Source organism: Acinonyx jubatus, chromosome X (genome assembly GCF_027475565.1).
Source record: "Acinonyx jubatus isolate Ajub_Pintada_27869175 chromosome X, VMU_Ajub_asm_v1.0, whole genome shotgun sequence".
Lineage (NCBI taxonomy): Eukaryota > Metazoa > Chordata > Mammalia > Carnivora > Felidae > Acinonyx > Acinonyx jubatus.
In genome coordinates, this window is record NC_069389.1 from 33,283,526 (window position 1) to 33,302,109 (window position 18,584).

At 41.7% G+C, this 18,584-nt stretch overlaps 2 protein-coding genes across 5 annotated transcripts in view; one reads left to right on the plus strand and one right to left on the minus strand.

Annotated features, from left to right (window-relative positions):
- The window catches only part of LOC106976471 (ferritin light chain-like), a 66,912-nt gene extending 57,860 nt beyond the window's left edge, over positions 1 to 9,052 (minus strand). The window contains exons 1-2 of the mRNA XM_053202236.1: positions 8,830 to 9,052; positions 2,778 to 2,856 (exon numbers count right to left, since the gene is read on the minus strand). Coding sequence (XP_053058211.1) covers positions 2,778 to 2,856; positions 8,830 to 8,988 — 238 coding nt within the window. The 5' untranslated portion in view covers positions 8,989 to 9,052. The remainder of the gene's footprint in view (positions 1 to 2,777; positions 2,857 to 8,829) is intronic.
- Positions 9,053 to 9,113: 61 nt separating this feature from the next.
- TSPAN7 (tetraspanin 7) overlaps positions 9,114 to 18,584 on the plus strand; it is a 124,768-nt gene continuing 115,297 nt past the window's right edge. For all 4 annotated transcript variants that reach the window (XM_027054147.2, XM_053202238.1, XM_027054148.2 and 1 more), the window contains exon 1: positions 9,114 to 9,266. In XM_027054147.2, the coding sequence (XP_026909948.1) occupies positions 9,186 to 9,266 (81 nt within the window). In that variant the 5' untranslated portion in view covers positions 9,114 to 9,185. The remainder of the gene's footprint in view (positions 9,267 to 18,584) is intronic.

Sequence of the window (18,584 nt, forward strand, 5' to 3'; positions counted from 1 at the left end):
CAGGAATAAACTTAACCAAGGAGGTGAAAGACTTGTGCTCTAAAAACTATAAAACACTGGTGAAAGAAAGTGAAGTTGATGCAAACAAATGGAAAGATAAATCATGTTCAGGGATTGGAAAAATATTATTAAAATGTCTGTACTATCCAAAGTAATCTATAGATTCAAAGAAATCCCTATTAAAATACTAATAGCATTTTTTTCACAGAAATAGAATAACCTCAAAATTTGTACAGAACCACAAAAAAAAAATAGCCAAAACAATCTTGAGGAAGGAAAACAAAGCTAGAGGTATCACAATCCCAAATTTCAAGATATACTATAAGGCTATAATAAAACAATATGGTACTGGCCCAAAAATAGACACAGATCAACAGAGCAGAATACAAAACCCAGAAGTAAATCCACATCTATATGTTCAACTAATCTATGACAAAGGAGGCAAAAATATACAATGGGAAAAAGACATTCTCTTCAATCAATAGTGTTGGGAAGACTGGACAGCTACATGCTGAAGAATGAAACTGGACCACTTTCTTACACCATACACAAAAATAAACTCAAAATACATTAAAGACTTAAATGTGAGATCTGAAATAATAAAACTCATAAAAGAAAACATAGACAGTAATGTCTTTAACATTGTCCTTAGAAACATTTTTCTAGATATGTCTCCTCAGGCAAGGGAAATAAAAGCAAAAAAGGTCTATTGGGACTACACCAAAATAAAAAAAACTTTCGCACAGTGAAGGAAGCCATCAACAAAATGAAAAGGCAACTTACTGAATGGGAGAAGATATCTGCAAATGATATATCTGATAAGGAATTAATATCCAAAATACACAAAGAGCTTCTACAACTCGACACCAAAAAAACAATCCAGTTACAAAATGGGCAGAGTACCTGAATAGACATTTTTACCAAGACATCCAGATGGCCAACAGACACATGAAAAAATACTCAATGTCACTAATCACCAGGGAAATGCAAATCAAAACCACAATGAACTATCACCTCATACCAGTCAAAATGGCTGGTATCAAAAAGACAAGATATAACAGGTTTGAGTGACGATGTGGAGAAAAAGGAACCCTTGAGCACTGCTGGTGGGAATGCAAGTTGGTGCAGCCATGGTGGAAAACGGTATGGAACTTCCCCCCAAAAATTAAAAATAGAATTACCATATAATTCAGTAGTTCCACTACTGAATATTCACCTGAAGAAAAAGAAAACAGTAATTCAAAAAGATATATGCACCCCTATGTTTATTGCAGCATTATTTACAACAGCCCAAATATGGAAGCAACACAAATGTCCATCTATAGATGAATGAAAGAAATAGTATGTATTCCTATTTGGTTGAGATATGAAGGGATTATTCTTAAGTCATAATTATACATTTTTGTATTGTATCCCCAAATACACAAAAGTTTTATCTGCCTTTCCCTATGTCCAATAGCCACAGGATAAAAAGGAGATCCCAACAACAATTTTTCAAAAAGCATTTCTAGGGTTTAGGTGCTATACAGTGTTTGGTTTTAATAATTTATTTTTTTACTATAAATGTAATACTGCTTGTAAAAAAACCAAGTGAGCATTTTCAGTGGTGAAATTCCATTGTAATACAACTCACTGCTCAAAGATTGTCATGTATTCTCATCCTGATTTTTTTGTGTGAACATTCTACTACATTTTATTTTTATACTTAGGAGTGTATAATTCTCTCCTACAAGTTGTTTTTATAACTAAAAATTATATATTATGTATTATATTTTGATGTATTATATATATACATGGATATACAATATATATGTATATATTATGTATTATATTTTGATTAAATATATTTAATATTAGAAACCTAGCTCATAAAATTCTATAGTATAGATATGCTAAAATTTATTTTATGGTTCACCTTCCCCAGTAGAGTATACTCCCTGAGGACAAGGACCTGGTTTGGCTTGGTCACAGCTATATCCCCAGTGCTTAGAAAAGTGTCTGGCAAATGGTAGGCGCTCAAAAATTTTGTAGAATGAATGACTGAATGTCAAAACACTATTGATGAAGAGTTGTATTCTTTTTTACTATTCCAGTAATGCATTTTGCAATTCCTAATCTTCTAGTGGTATTTTATACATCTATTTATTTTTGTAGGGTAAAATCATAAAAGAAAACAAAACAAAACCGAAGAACTTCAACCTCTCTCAATTTCCTCCCAACACGTTCAGGAAGTCCCCAGTGTGAAGGGAGGTGGCACTTGAATTTATAAATCTGGTCTTCCCAGCTACCACCTTGTGCTGCCACTCTAGTCTCACCAATGTAGTCCTGTTACTAAATGGCATTGGCCTTTTCCTTCATTTTGGCTTGTGCTATTTGAGGAGGTTGTCTGAATGTCTTATGTTTCCACCCCATGTTCTGAGATATTCAACTGCTAGTCTGTCAAAATGAGAACAGTACCCTTTGTCCCTGCTAAGTTTTCATGCAGCAGGCTACATCAGCTGCAAAACTTCATGCTCCCAGTATCTTCATGAACTTTTTTTTTTCTCATTTAGCTTTTTTTTTTTTTTTAACATGTGCTTCTTCCCCAGGCTTGGGGGTAAATCCATTCAAGGAAAAAGCATGATTCATTCTACATCCTCCTCCACGTCCTATCGAGCTGTCCTCAGAACAAACCTAACCCTCTGATGCTTATGAAGGTTTCTTAAACCAAATCGGCATACTTCATATCTCTCCTCTCTTTGGGTGCATGCTTTCCTGAGTGGCTTTTGCAAACATACCTTTCACAGGTGCCGTTTCAGTCATGCAGAAATTTCTGATACCCAGGGAGAAAGTCATCTTGGTGTTCAGGTAAGGACCCTGGAAACACAGAGATATATTAATAAATATAGAAATTTAGATGAATGGGGGTGCCTGGGTGGCTCAGTCAGGTAAGCATCCGACTCTTGATTTCAGTTCAGGTCCCAATTTCACAACCAAGAGATCAAGCCCCATGTTGGGGTCCATGCTGACTGTGGACCGGGTTAGGATTCTCTCTCTCTTTCACTTTGCCTCTCCCCTGTTGGTGCACACGCCATGCATGCTTGCTCGCTCTCTCTCTCTCAAAATAAACATCTTACAAAAGAAATTCAGATGAATGCACATACATTCAAATTTCATCTAAGCAAGTTTTCAAACAGTTCAAGGTTTTCTGCCTATTAAGTCCTACAACCTTAGTGTTTTAAACTTTTGGGAGGGCCTCCTATTATATATGATTATTTCAAAATTCTGAGAAAGAGAATAAATACAAAAAAGAGGAAATAAAATCGTTTATAACCTCACCGGCCAGATCTACTGGTGTGAAAATTTTATACACATTTTTAAATGTTATCTCTATGCCCAAGGTGGGGTGAACTCACAACCCCAAGGTTAAGAGTTACACGTTCTACCAACTGAGCCAGCCAGGTACACCAATTTGTACACATTTTCTTCTAATTTCTTTTCTATATGTTCTTACATAGTTGAGGTCATATTGCATATATATTTTTTGATGACTTTTTCTTATTAGAACAAAAAATTTCCCTTTGTGACTACACAAGTTCTTCATACACATACTTTGTAAAAACTGTAAGCCAGTCCCTTGCCTGGATGTACCATATTTGGGGATTACACATTTTAAAAGCTTCCCTCCAAGTTTACTGAAACTAAAAGTCGTATTCTGTTCCTCCTTTTCCTTCATTACCCCAATCCACTGGGTCCTAGAGGCTGTGTATTCTTTTTTTAAATTTTTTTTAACGTTTTTATTTATTTTTGAGATAGGGAGAGACAGAGCATGAACAGGGGAGGGTCAGAGAGAGGGAGACACAGAATCTGAAGCAGGCTCCAGGCTCTGAGCTGTCAGCACAGAGCCCAACGTGGGGCTCAAACTCACGGACCGTGAGATCATGACCTGAGCCGAAGTCGGCCGCTTCACCGACTGAGCCACCCAGGCGCCCCGAGGCTGTGTATTCTTAAGCAGGTTCTTTTATCCACGCCAGGGGTTTCAATCCCAGCTAAAGCATCTATGGAGCTTTTAAAAAATACTGATCGCCGTGGCCCCACCACAGACCGGGTCAATCAGAATGTCTGGGGGCCGGTGCCCAGGCATCTGTGAGTCTGTGAGCTCTCCGGCAGATTTTCCTGCTGCCGGAGTGGAGACACACTGCTCTGGCACCTCCTCCAGCCTCACTGCCATTTGCCGAGGTCTAGCCCACATCAAGTCCCAGGCAGGTGACTGCAGTTGCTTCCTAACTCCAGTTCCTTTCCTGAATGCTGGTCAGGTCACGTCACTCCTACTGAGAGCCCCTCCGATGCTCTCTACTGCCTACACAAGAGTGTAACTTGCCTGGGCAAGGCTCTCCTCCCCTGCAGCCCTACATTTCTGCATCCTTTCCCACTCTATGTCCTCTGGCGCACCTCACCACTCTTCTACGTGTTCTGCTTTGTTTTATTCCTGCTGCGCCATAGCCTGTAAGGATCGCCTTCTCCTTTCCTCAATCACCGCCATTATTTTAGTCACACTTCAAGGTCCATCTCAAACATCCCACCCTTCTTCGATCAGTCAACAATCATCTACTGAGTGACTACTGTGTGCCATCTATTTGGTCAGCACGTTCTGAGTTGCTACTTCATCTAGGTGGTGGGGATGCAACAGCGAATACAACAGACAAAAAATACCTGCCATGTGGAGCTTAGTGGGGGAGGCAGACAACAGAACAAAAATGCGAATAAGAACGTGGTAGGTAAGTGCCACATGGGGGATTAGAACATATAGGACTGGGTGGCTATTTTCATCTGAAATGGCTTTTCTGACGAGGTGACGACTATGCTTAGTTCTGAATGGCAGGAAGGAAGGGAGCAAGCATTCAGAGTTCGGGGGCAAAGCATTCTAATGATGGGACCAACCAGCATGAAGGCTTTCAGGTGGAACCAAGTGTGATTGAAGAACACAGAGAAGGCCAGAGAGGCTGAAGCACAGGGGTGGAGGGAGAAATTAACAGGAGAGGATGTCGCAGCCAGCTCACGTGTGCTTACTAAGGGCAAAGGGCTGAAATTTGATTCTTTGTACAATGATGGGAAGCCACTGGAGGGTTTTAAGCAAAAGAGTGACATGATATGGCTTGTGTTTGAATAAGCTCACTCTGGTTGCTGTGTGAACAAAAGAATAAGGGGGTGACGGTAGCAGGGACCAGGGAGGAGCCTTGGTGGGCAGTCCGGTTCTCCTTGAAGTACTGCTGAAGTTAAGGCAAATGAAACTCAAAAGCTCCCCTTACTTCAGGCAAAATATTAAAATTCTTATTATTATCTACTGGGGCCTGGATGGGCTGACCTTTCTCCAGCCTCCCGTATGCCGTCTTTGCCCCTGCTATTGAGCCTTGCTGACTCTGTCAGCTCTCCAAATGCAGCATTCCTTCAGGCCTCAGAGCCTTCAGGCTTGCTGTGGTTATTTGTGTGATAAAATATACATAACATAAAGTTCTCTATTTTAACCATTTCAAAGTGTACAATTCAGTGGCATTGAGTACATTCACGATGGGGTGTCTAGCTCCAGAACTTTTTCATCACCTCAAGAGGAAACCCTGGAACTGCTAAGCAGTCATTTCCCATGGCCCCTGCCCCCAGCCCAGGCAACCACTAATCTGCTTTCTATCTCTATGCACTGGCATGTTCTGGATCGTGCATACAAATGTAGTAACACAGCAAGCGGGCTGTGTGTGCCGCTTCTTTCACTCAGTAGCTTTTCAAGGTTTATCTACATTATAGTGTGTGTCGTTCTCATTCTCTTTAATGGCTGAATAATATTCCCTGGTATGGATCGACCACATTTTGTTGATCTGTTCGTCAGCTGGTAGACGTTTCGGCTGTTTCCACCTTTCAGCTGTTGTGACTAGTGCTGCCGTGAACAGTCATGTATAAGCTTCTGTTTGAACACCTGTTTTCACTTCTTTTGGGTCCATACCTGGCAGTGAAATTGCTGGGTGATAGGGTGGTCGTGGTTGTTTTGAGCAACTGGAGATCAGTGAGTCTTAAGATGTTACTAGTTTCCTGTGATTGCGCTAACAAAGTACCACAAAATGGGCAGCTTACACGACACAAATTTATTGTCTCACAGTTTTGGGGGCCAGAAGTCTCAAATCAGAGTGTCAGCAGGGCCATGGTCCCTCTGAGGCTGGGTAAAACTGTTTCTTGCCTCTTCTACTCCTTGGCGTTCCCTGGCTTGCAGCTGTATCATGCCAACTGGTCGTATGCCCTTCCCACGTGTGTCTCTGTGTCTTCACACGGACCCCTCCTCGTGTCTCTTCTTCTTTTAAGGACACCAGTCATACTGGAATAAAGGCTGACCCTCCTCCAGTATGACCTCATCTTAAATAATTGCACCTGCAACAACCCTAGTTCCAAGTAGGGTCCCATTCTGAGGTAGTTAAGGTAGAACTTCAACATACCTTTTGGGGGACACGGTTCAATCCATGACAAACTGACAGAAATTACTGTGCATCTGAATCTCCTAGGGATCTTGTCAACATGGGCTTCGTGTGGGGCCTAAGGTTCGGCATTTTCAACAAGCTCTCCCAGCAGATGCCAGTGCCACTAGTTCAAGGGCAGGGTGACCAACTTTTTCTGGTTTGACAAAGACTTTCCTGGCTTTAACAATGAAAACCCCGAGTGCAAGGAAACCCCTCAGTCCTGGGAAAACTGGGATAGTTTGTCCCCCTATTGTATCACCTAGACCATAATTTGAGTAGCAAGGATTTAGCTATCAGCTAGGTTAATTTACCCAAGAATTACATTATTGAATATCATTATTGAATATTTACTTTTAATTTGTTTTTGCTGGAACAGCCCACATTTTCAAGAATCTGGACCTAAAAGGTATCCCTAGAACGCTCAAAACGGAAATCGTTGACCTGATGGACGCCGTCTGGGAATATCACGCGTTAACTCATGAAATTATCTATGATGCTCAGCAGTGTCCCTGTTAGGTTGAAAACTGAGATTTCTGACTCCGTTACAGAGTAATTAGGCATGGGCAAGACCTTTTGAGGCTAAGGGTGGCCACGGGGCTTGAAGTGTTCACTATCCTTTTCCTGCTGCTGCCTGGGGACTGTAAACATGTAGGAGAAAGCTTTCTGAAGTTGGCTAAAGGCCATTGCAATAAGGACAGTATCCCTCAACTCTTGATTCCTATCAGGACCACCTGAGACCTCACCCCACAGCAAATGATTCAGGCCACCTGGGATTGGGCACAGGCAGTCAGTGTTTTGCTTTGCTTTTTTAAAAATAAGCTCTCCAGGTGATGCAAATGAGTAACCAGCGTTGAGAATAATTGTGCGGGAACTGCCTTTATAACACAAACCTTGCCAATCTGCTCCTAATCTTTTTTTTTCACCTGAACCCATATCCCTCTCCACTCCCCTCTATGCCAACATATCCTTTTGTTATGGTTGATCATTTCCTTAAGCAGGTTCTCCTCTTCCTCCTGTTTGAGTCCTGTTTATACAATGACCTCACTGACCTCAGACCATGTTCAACTTACTGGAGGTAATAATTATTCCTGCAACAACTGACCTTGGCCGGCTTTCCTCAAGCCTACTGACTGCTTTTTTACTCTTTCACAAAAGGTGTCCTTAACATTATCCACGGTAGAGTTAGCCTGAGCTAGTGTTGCTATTTTGACCGCAGAATCTCTCAGGAATCAGGCTAAATCTCCCACAGAATCTGTACTGTGTGTTCCTCTACAAACCAGCCACAGGAAATCAGGGTGGAGTGTACATTATTTTTTTATTGGGGTATAATTCACATGTCATAAAAGCCACCCTTCTGAGGGTACAATTCAGTGGGTTTTAGTACGTTCACAAAATTGTGCAACCATCACCACTAATTCCATAATATTTCCGTCCCTCCAAAAAGAAACCCCCTACTCATTAACAGTCACTCTTTATTCCTGCAGCCCCTCCCCCTGCAATCTCTATTTCTGTCTCTCTGGATCTATTGTGGACCTTGCCTCTAAATGGATTATTCAACACTGGTCTTTTGTGTCTAGCTTATTTCACTTAGCAGATTTTCAAGGTTCATACATGCAGCATGGATAAGCAGTACTTCATTCCTTTTTGTGGCCAAATAATTTTCCATTGTATGGATTTACGACAGTATGCTTATCCATGCATAACTGATGAACATTCAAGTTGTTTCTGCTTTGGGGTTACAATAAATAGTGCTATGATCATATGTTTTCATACCTTTTGGGTACATATCTAGGGGTAGAATTGCTTGGTCACACAGTATCTCTTATGCTTAGCTTTTTGAGGAAGTTCCAAATTGTTTTTGAACATTATTTTTTTGACCTTGATACAGCTCTCTTTCCTGGGTGTGAGGTGGTTTGTTGGACTTGTTAGGGTGGGAAAAATGGTTCTCAGGCATTTTAAACATTTTTTTTCTGTTATCTGCTAAACATTTTATGTGCAGTAAGAATGGTACCTTCGTACAGAAACATGCCATTCAGCATCATTTCAAAATGTGACCTCTAAAAAATGGCGCTCCTGCGGTGGCCAGTCTTTGGGGTGTCTGAGCTCCCAGGTTCCTGACCATCCCTCCAGCTGTAACTCCGGCCACCTGTCACAGTCTGTTCCTGGCACAGACAAGGCTTGCTTGTTCCAAGGACACGACTACTGGGCCACTTGCATCCGAGAAGGCCTGGTGGGGTGTCTAAATGCAGAAACGTGCCCGCTTTTCGGGGATACCCATAAAGCTCGCGTCGCCAGGTGCACACAGCCCTGCAAATGTAAAAGCCTTACGGTGCATAAAGCAGAAACTTACGTGCCTCGGTGGCCTGGAAGAGATTGTGTTGACCTCCGACCCCGCCCCCAGGCTCTTCCATTCCCTCCCCGCGGCCCTGCCCGGCCCTTCGCCTCGGGGGGCGGGGGGGGGGGGTCTGAGCCTGCGCGGGCTTGCCCGCGCGGGCGGCCTTCTCAGCATGCGCAGTCACTGCCAGCCCAACTCCTTAAACGGGCGCCCCGCGGAATGCGCGCTCACGCACGCGCACGGCCTCATCTGCGCGTGCACGGAGCCTCTCGCGGCACGCGCCCCCGCCCCGCCCCGCCCCGCCTCCTCCCCCCTCCCGCGCGCCCGCCCGCCGCCCGCCGCCGCCGCCGCCGCCGCCGGAGCTCTGTAGTATGGCATCGAGGAGAATGGAGACCAAACCTGTGATAACCTGTCTCAAAACCCTCCTCATCATCTACTCCTTCGTCTTCTGGGTGAGTGGCCACGCCAGGCGGGTGGCCGGGCCTCCGGCCGTCCATCCTTATAGTGATGCTCGAGAAAGGAAGAGGGGTGAAAAAACCCAAACCAAAAATCTAATCTCGGTCCCCTGCTTAAGGAAATAGGTTCAGGGGGCTGGGGCTGCAGGATGTCGGGGTGCAAGCTTGGGGCTGCTGGGACCCTGGACCCCGCCCGGCGCGGGCTGCAAGGGGCTGCGTGGTGGCGGTGACTGCAGGTTGTCGATCTTTCCAAATTTGTTTTAATGCGCTGATTTATTTTTTTAAGCTTGCGGGATAGAGTCAGCCTCTAGGGAAAGTTGCGGCTTTATTCCTCTATTTTCCTCTCTGGACACCCCTCCCCGGCCTCCCTTACGATCCTGTTCGCGGTGTCTCTGGGAGCTAACCTGGCTGGGAGAGGGCGCGGGAGTACTGGGTTTGATCCCAGATTCCCGGTTATTCCCAGCCCCGCGGGGCTGCGGGAGGGAGGCGCCAGGAGTCCTGTGCCTGCCTGGCTGAGCAAGGGCGACCAGGGCCCCCCAAACGCACTGATGGGGAGAGGGCGCTGCAGTCGCACGGAGACGCACTGACCTGAGAGGGTCTTACATAAACTAGGGGCATCTTTAAGCTTTCTCAGAGACCCAGGAGGTGGGTCTTATGACCCTTTTCCCACTCCCCTCCACCCCTCCACTCTTCATCTGGTCTTTCGGTCATTGCGTGTACCCAAGCCGCAGAGTCCTGGGGGAGGACCCCTGCCACTTGGTGACAGCAGTAGCGCCCCAACTCTACTCCCCACCTAACCGGTACTGCTCCCAGTCCTTGAAGCTCAATGCAGAAGGGTGACGTCAGCCCCTCAGCTGAGGCCTCGGGGGGCTGCGTGGTGCACCTCGCGGAGGGATGCGCCCTTCTGCGCGCGGGGGTAGGTGGAGGAGGAGGGGGTGCTCAAGGCTTGTGCCTTACCTCATCCTGTTTGGCAATTCGTGGGATCAGTGCAGGGCTGACACTGCAGTGATTCACTTGGAGGGGTGGGTGGTACCTAAAGACCGTTCCCTGTTGTTTCTCTTTCCATGTAGAAACCCCCTCCCTCCCCAAGTTCTGCATTTCCACACCAAGCCACAGCCACTCTGCAGGAGAATGAATGTCTGTTACCTCCTTCCTCCCACCCCAATAATAATTTGGGTCATTTCACCTTCCCAGGCAGTCATTTTGAAACCTGAGGCTCTGTAGAAAAAGCTAATCCCGCCTTTGGTCGTTTTTCTCCGTGTCACCCCCCACCCCAATTAGCCCTCATTCTGGTTTGAAACTGGGCACAGTACCGTATGAGACTCGGGTTGACGGTGAGGCAAGCTGTTTGTAATGACCAAGGCAGGAGCTGAGATTTATTAAGGATGAAAAAAAAATCTCTAATGTGCCCCCCCCGCCCCCCCCCCGCTGGCATTTCCTTGTCACTGGCATTGGTGATGCTTCAGATCCAAGAAACTGTGGACTCTAGGGACCGGACATTCCAAGAGATCTGCAGTAAGATAGGATAGATTAACTGGTATATCACACAAGGCAGACACAGAAACGGACTTTATTTGGACTGAAAACGACACAGGTTGAAAATTTAGCCGAAACTTTCCAGTAGCCATTCCTGGGAACTGGTTTAGCCTTTTATTTATTTCCTTAAATCTCTGTGTTTGGCACTTTAGTATTTACTTGACTTCCTATTTGTTACTGGAGTAAATCATATGGGTGATTATTTTGAGCTTCCTGAAAAATAAGATTTACAGTATATAGGGAGTGTTCTTCGGCATCACTGCAGGCTGGTACAGAAGGGAGTCTTCTAGACTGAGGCTTTTCTTTCATTGATCTCTTTAACTCTTCTTGCTTACCTCCCGCTCCCACCCCATGCATATAATTACTTAATGCTCCCTAATAAATCGTAAACAAGCACTGTATTTTATGTCCCCTGACGTTCGTGATACCTGCGTTTTAAGTTTTTTATAATCTCAAATAAAATGTTTACCTGGAGCATTTTCAGTAGTTTAAATAGCATTCAGTAATCATTTCACAACCAAAAGAATGAGATCTCTCCAGATTCAAGAGTATTTTAAATAAGACATTGTCGTTAATAAAGTGTTGTTCAAATGTCATGTTTCCATTGTACTTTAAATGCTGGTTGTTGTTTTTTTATAAAACACCTTATTGAAATGTAATTCAGATACTATATAATTTACTTTTTTAAGAATGTACAATCCAGTGGTTTTTAGTATATTCACAGATAAGTGCAACCATCAGCCCAGTCAGTTTTAGAACATTTTCATCATTTTTAAAGAAACTCCATACGTTTAGCTATTCTCCTCCTCCCCCTCCCCTCCCCTCCCCAAGTAATCACTAATTTCTGTCTCTAGATTTCCCTATTCTGGACATTTTATATAAATGAAATCATATAGTATGTGGTCTTTGGGGATTGGTTTCTTTCATTTAACGTAACGTTTTCAAGATTCATCCATGTTCCTTCTTTTTATTGCCAAATAATACTGCATTGTATGACTATATCACATTTTGTTCATCTGTTTGTCCATTAATGGGCATTGGGGTTGTTTCTACCTTTTGGATATTGTAAATAATGATGCTATAAATGTTCACATACAAATGTTTGTGTGAACATATATTTTCAATTCTCTTTCCTGGGAGTTGCTGGGTCATGTAGTAACTCTATGTTTAATTGTTTGAAGAACTGCCAGACTGTTTTCCAAAGTGACTGCACCATTTTATATCCCACCCCCCACCCCCAGCAGTGTTGGGGGGTTCTGGTTTCTCCACGCCCTTGCCAACATTTGTTATTATCTGACTTTGTGATTCTAGCCATTTTAGTAAGTATCTCATTGTGGTTTTGAGTTGAATTTCACTGATGAGTAATGATGTTGAGCATCTTTTTATGTGCTTCTTAGTCATTTGTATATCTTCCTTGAAATGTCTATTCATATCCTTTGCCCATTTTTTATTTGGGTTATTCATTTATTATTGAGTTGCAAGTGTCCTTTACTTTTTGATTCAAGTCTCTTATCAGATATACCATATGCACATATTTTCTCCTATTCTGCGGACTTCCTTTTCACTTCCTTGATGGTGTCCTTTGAAGTACAAAAGTTTTTATTTTGACAAAGTCTAGCTTACCTATTTTTCTTTTGTTGCTTGTGTTTTGGGTGTGCTATCTAGGAATGCTTTGCCAAATTCAAGATCATGAAGAAAATGCTGTTGATTAGAGTGATTTATCAATTCAGTAAATACAGTTGACAAATTTATATCTAGAACTATGTCTGGCACATTGTAGGTACTCAAATATCTGTCAAAACTTCTGGGATTAGGTTAGGTAATTAACTAAAAAGATGACCTTAGTTCTTTTAAGTGGAAGATGGAGGGAAGATTAGTCAGAATTGTTTCCTTTGTGTTCTTTGTGAATTGCTTTCATGGGACAACCTCTCTTCTCTTCCGTTTAGATTTAGGACCAGAAGACATTCGAACTTAAAATGATGGTTGGGTCGCCTGGGTGGCTCAGTCGGTTAAGCGTCCGACTTCAGCCCGGGTCACGATCTCGCGGTCCGTGAGTTCGAGCCCCGCGTCGGGCTCTGGGCTGATGGCTCAGAGCCTGGAGCCTGCTTCTGATTCTGTGTCTCCCTCTCTCTCTGCCCCTCCCCCGTTCATGCTCTGTCTCTCTCTGTCTCAAAAATAAATAAACGTTAAAAAAAATTTTTTTTAATAAAATGATGGTAGACCAGTAACATCAAGAGGTGGATGCACCTGAGTGTATACTAAAGCAGAAATCTAATGTTATGGAAGAGAGATCTTTGTTTTATCTTGTCTCCTCTTCTGTCTACAACCATTCTCCCTTTCTGAGGTATTCCTCTAGAGCAATGGTTCTCAACAGGTGACATTTTTGTCCACCCATCTCCTGACATTTGGCAGTGTCTGGAGACCTTTTGGGTTGCAGCTGGGGTTGGAGTGCTATTGGCATCTAGTGGATAGAGGCCACAAGGGCTGCCGAACATCCTATAAAACACAAGACAGACCTCACAACAAAGAATTACCTGGTTCAACGTTAACAGTGCCTGCAACCTCTATACTATTGGACTTTATACAGTAGTAAGTCCTACGAAGAAAAATAGAGTCTTATGCAAAATTATATTTAGTAGTGTTTGGAACCGCTAAACCAGAGCATGCTCAACACAATCCCAGGTTAGAGGAAAAACAGTCTCTATAGTGCACTGTAATTCTTTTTTGAAGATAAAAGGTAGGTAGTTCTTTATATGATAGTGTCTAAAAGGATAAGATGATTTGTCTTCCAGTAAATGACATCACTTGAATGCTAGGTAAATGGATCATTTAGTTTTCCTGGTTTATATGTCTCATTTTCAGATTTATAGAAGAGGAGGAAAAAACACACCTAGGAGTAAGTTATCCTGTGCTTCAAAGACTAGTAAATAGTGCCTGGCACATAATAGGTTTACTCAGGAAGTACTGAATGAATGAATGAATGAATGAATGAAATTTTATTGACTACTCAGGCTCATTTATTTATTTCAATTTACCTTAATTTGTATATTAAAGTAATTGGGAGACTTTTCAAAACAGTCTCCTTTCCAGTCTACCTGTGGTGATTTAAATGTGTTCCTGACATTAATACATACAAACATGGGACAGAGGACTTTCTAAAGAATAGCTTATCCTAATGATAGTTCAGTTATTATATTTTTATGGTCAGCTAGTTTCCCAGACATTTTAGTTATCTAAAATTTTCCTTGGAATTTAATGTCTTAAGCTTGAATAAAAAAGGTATCTATTTTGTCCTAATACAAAGCAAAATGTCTCTTCTTCATGACAAATATAATTATTTTCAACAAGTGGGGCAGTTTTTTAAACATGCCACTTATTAGGTAAATTCTGTTTTGACTTATAATTTTTAATGTATTTTAGACACTCATGTGAGTTCTAAACCCACGGCATCTAAATCCACTAAATAATGTGTGAAGAAAAATATCCTTCACTTCATTCCAGTGTATATTAGATTTGATTTCTTCGTTAAATATCCAAGGACCTAATTAGCTTATCAGTAATGCTATCAAACTGTCTTATGGAAAAGTATGAGTGCTTCTTTTTTTTTCACTTGATAAGCATCACCAATCTTTTTTGGGGGGAGGATTTAAACATTTTTTATTTTATTTTCGAGAGAGAGAGTGTACAAGCAGCGGGGGGGGGGGGGGGGGAGACAATGAATGAATCTCAAGCAGGCTCCATGCCCAGTGCAGAACCAGACATGAGGCTTGATCCCACGACCCTGGGATCATTACCTGAACCAAAATTAAGAGTTGGATGCTCAACGGACTGAGCCACCCAGGTGGCCCCTTTTTTTTGAGAGGAATTAAAAGAATAATGGTCAAAATATTTTTCTTTTTTATTTTATCATCTAGAAAGTTTAGGTCCTTGGGTTAAATAGAGGAGAAAAATAGCTTAATGAGAATTCCCTAACATTTTACTAAGTGTTTGAGTTTTGGCACATACTGAAGTTCATACTTACTATTTTGCATGTGTGTGTAATTCAATAAACAGTCATTAAAGGGCTTTTATATGCCAGGTATTTCAATAGAATGTTTACCAACTTTTGCCAGCTGCTGCTTTTAGCGTTTTACCTTCATTTTTAGGTAATGCACTTATTTTACTACTTCTCAACTAATAGGTGTTATATATTGTCTTCCCACTATGGAAGATGAAGATTAGCTCTCCTACCCCTTTCTCCCACACTCACATCCTTTCTCTATTGGGATAGACCCCAGTGTATTATTTATCATTATCATATATCATTCTGGTTAGAGCAGTAGCCAGTGGTTACATTAATGTGACTAGGTAAGCCTATTCATAGATGAGCCATTTAGTGTGTATATTATGATTATGTGCACAGCTTTTTGTTTCCTCTGTTAAAAATTGCCTTGTTTTATATCCTTTGCTTGTCCCTCTTCCATGTTTGCTCCTAATTTAGCCCCAGACTGTCCCCCAAGAGCTGTGTATCTTCACTCAGTATGTTCAAATACTTCATGAATCCTATCAGCTCATATCAGAGACCTTTCTCCTAGAGCATTCTGACCTTTAATCTGGACTAGTGTTCTCTGGCCCTTTGAAACAGCCAACATCATTATAATCTCCCTTTACCATCATCCTGGAAAATCCAGTCTCCTTTTATGTTGGATCCTCAGTTTCCTATATGTCCTGTTTTTCTTGGTTTGTTCTTTCATTTTGTTGGAGCAAATCATCTAGTAACTTTCTGGAGAAGGATGCATGGGTGGTTAATACTTGAAGTCTTGCAGGTGTGAAAATCTTATTTTTCTCTTGCATTTAATTTGATAGTTTGGCTGAGTATAGAATTCTAGCTTATAAATCATTTACACTCAGAATGTTACTGTCTCCTCTCCTCCTCCCAGTCTTCTTACTCTTTTTACTGTTGAAAAATCAAATGTTAGTCAAATTCTTCTTAAATTCTGCTTTTTCTTCTCTGAAAGCCTTTGTAAATTCTTATTTTTGGTGCTCTGAAATTTCATCAGAATATTTCTTGTTATATATTTATTTTCATTTCTCTCCTGTGCATTCTTTCAATCTGGCAACCGAGGTCCTTCAGTTTGGGGAAATTTTCTTGAATTATCTTTTTGGTTACTTTCATTTTCTCTATTCTCTCTCTCTCTTTGAATGTACCTTTTAGACAGATTCTCTAATTTCTTTCCTCTTTTCTACCTCTTCATCATTTTTTAAGATTTTATTTTTAAATTATCTCTACATGCAACATGGAGTTCCAAGTCATGACCCCAAGATCAAGAGTCACATGCTCCACTGACTGAGCCAGCCAGGCACCCCTACCTCTTCACCTTTTTGCTCTACCTTCTGGGACATGTCACCTACTTGATCTTGCCTGCTATTGAATTTTTCATTTGATTTATATATTGATTTCTAGGAGCTCCTTTTTGATATCTGAATATTACTTTTCCTAACATCTTACTCTTATTTCGAAAATGTAGTATCTTTTTAAAATCCTTTTGGCAATACTGATGATTTTTTTTTAAGTTTGCTTCTTCTGCATGGTTTCCTTCAAACTTCTCTGTTTTCTGGCATATTACAGACTTACCTCAAATTTCTGGCAAACTTTTGCTCTTTGTTCTGTGCGTGTTTAAGAGTAGAACACTAAAAAGCTGATTGGAAGCCCCTACTATATTAAGTGGGAGTTTGTTGATTTTTAAGTTGGGTGATTTGGCTGGACAATTGAGTTTGGAACCAAGGTCAGTATCTTTAGGTCTTTTCCCTTGGCCTGATCAGATTTCCTACAGAAGCATCTTCCAGTCATCTCTTTGCATGGAGAAGATTAGGAGGATGGGAATCCAACATGGCGGAGAAGTAGGGGGACCCAAAGTTCCCTTGTCCCTGAAACACAGGAGTGTTGAGGCCAGAGGACTTGGAATTCCAAGAGACCAGGCTGCAGAGCGACAGAGACGTCTCCAGGGGCCCACGGGGACAACCTGGCAGGCCATAGGGTTACTTCAATGAACAAATCAAAGCACACCTGGTGGAGGGTCCAAACCATCACTGCGAGTAGGGTAATAAAGCAACCAGAGTTATAACAACAGAAAGCATGTAACCCACTCCAAAAAACACCTGCTAAAGGGCTGGGCCCTGGACAGTGTATGACCTCTCTTTAACATAGTAGTGCTCACAGGTGCAGGACACATAACAAGCCTTTAAAGCACATAAGGGACAGAAAACTAGCCCAAATGACAAAATGGAAGAATTCCCCTCAGAAGAAATTCCAGGAAGGAATGACAGCTGAAGAATTGCTCAAAACAGATACAAACAATATATCTGATCAAGAATTTAGAGTAATAGTCATAAGATTAATCACTGGGCTTGAAAAAAGCATAGAAGACAGCAGAGAATCTATTGCTGCAGAGATCAAGGAACTAAAAAATAGTCATGATGAATTAAATGCTATAAATGAGGTGGATGAAGAAGGTTAGAAATTTGGGTGTCTTCACATGCAGTATATAAAACTTTGTTAAGCCCTTATTTTAAGTATACAATATATGTCCACTGTGCTTTTGTTCCACAGTTCAGAGACCCTCTGTTTCACCCTCCCTGGAAAATGAATCTGAGCCTATGCTGGAATGGGAAAAGGCCAGAGACAGAAGTTGGCAAGGATCTAATTACTTCACAGAAAGCCTTTTTTTTTTTTTTTAACCAGATCCTCCTTATTTTAGCCCCGTTTCATCCCCAGTTCCAGGTGCGCTTGCGTGCAAATATTTTGTTATTGGCTTTTCTCATAGCTGCCATGAGATTTGGCTTTTTCTCAGCTTTCAAAATGTCATTGTGGTTGTCTCCTCTTCCATTCTCTTTGTTATTGTGGGTTTTAAAAATCCTTTTAGTGTTATTTCGGTGGAGTTTTGGGAGATCGCCAAGGTAAATGGATGTGTTCAATCCATCATCTTTAACTGAAAGTCCTTTATATTTGTATCTCTTCATTGCATGGTACTAATTAAATACGTAGTTGATTGTGAGTGATCGACTGGAGCATCTAAAATGGCGATAGTTGGGCTGTGCTAGTAGATACTGGTATCTACTTTTCAATTTTTACAAAGCTTTTGGACGTCAAGGGGAGTGTTCTGGGGACTCGAGTTGGATTAAATGGAAATGAAGCTCTGAAGGTTGCTGCTGCTTTTTCTGCTCCTTTCTTCCTGCCAGGTGAAGGCCTTTGTGTCTTCTGACCTAATTCAGACCTTGCTGAATTAATTGAACGTGGAAGCACCAGAGTTCAAAATATGATGTTAAACGGGTTATTGCTCTGCTGTCTTTCTGTTATGACATGATAACCCTTCATGTTTATTATAGGATTTGTACGTTGTAATCTGAAGAGTCTCTTCTTAATCAACTTCACTCCCCATATGCAGTATGCAGTTAGGATATGTGCACTACCTTTTATAGCATTTGGGGAACATTAGTCTTTTCCACTTAGTAGTTGCTTAGAAACTAGCTGAAATTTTGTCCAATTAGAATGAAATACTTTCCTCCAATTTTAATTATAGCTAGAGTTCTTGATGTGACCTTACCATGAGCTATATTACTTATGATTCATGGACTTGTTCAGTGTTATATACTGTTTAAAGTAAGCACCTCAGAGGGTTCTGAAAGTTGAAAGTCATCTCTGACTGCGTTTCTTTGTTTAAATGTATTAAGCCCTTGACATGGGTGACTAATGCACTGCTAAACCAATTTGAAACACACTTTAAAAATATATTCTTATAT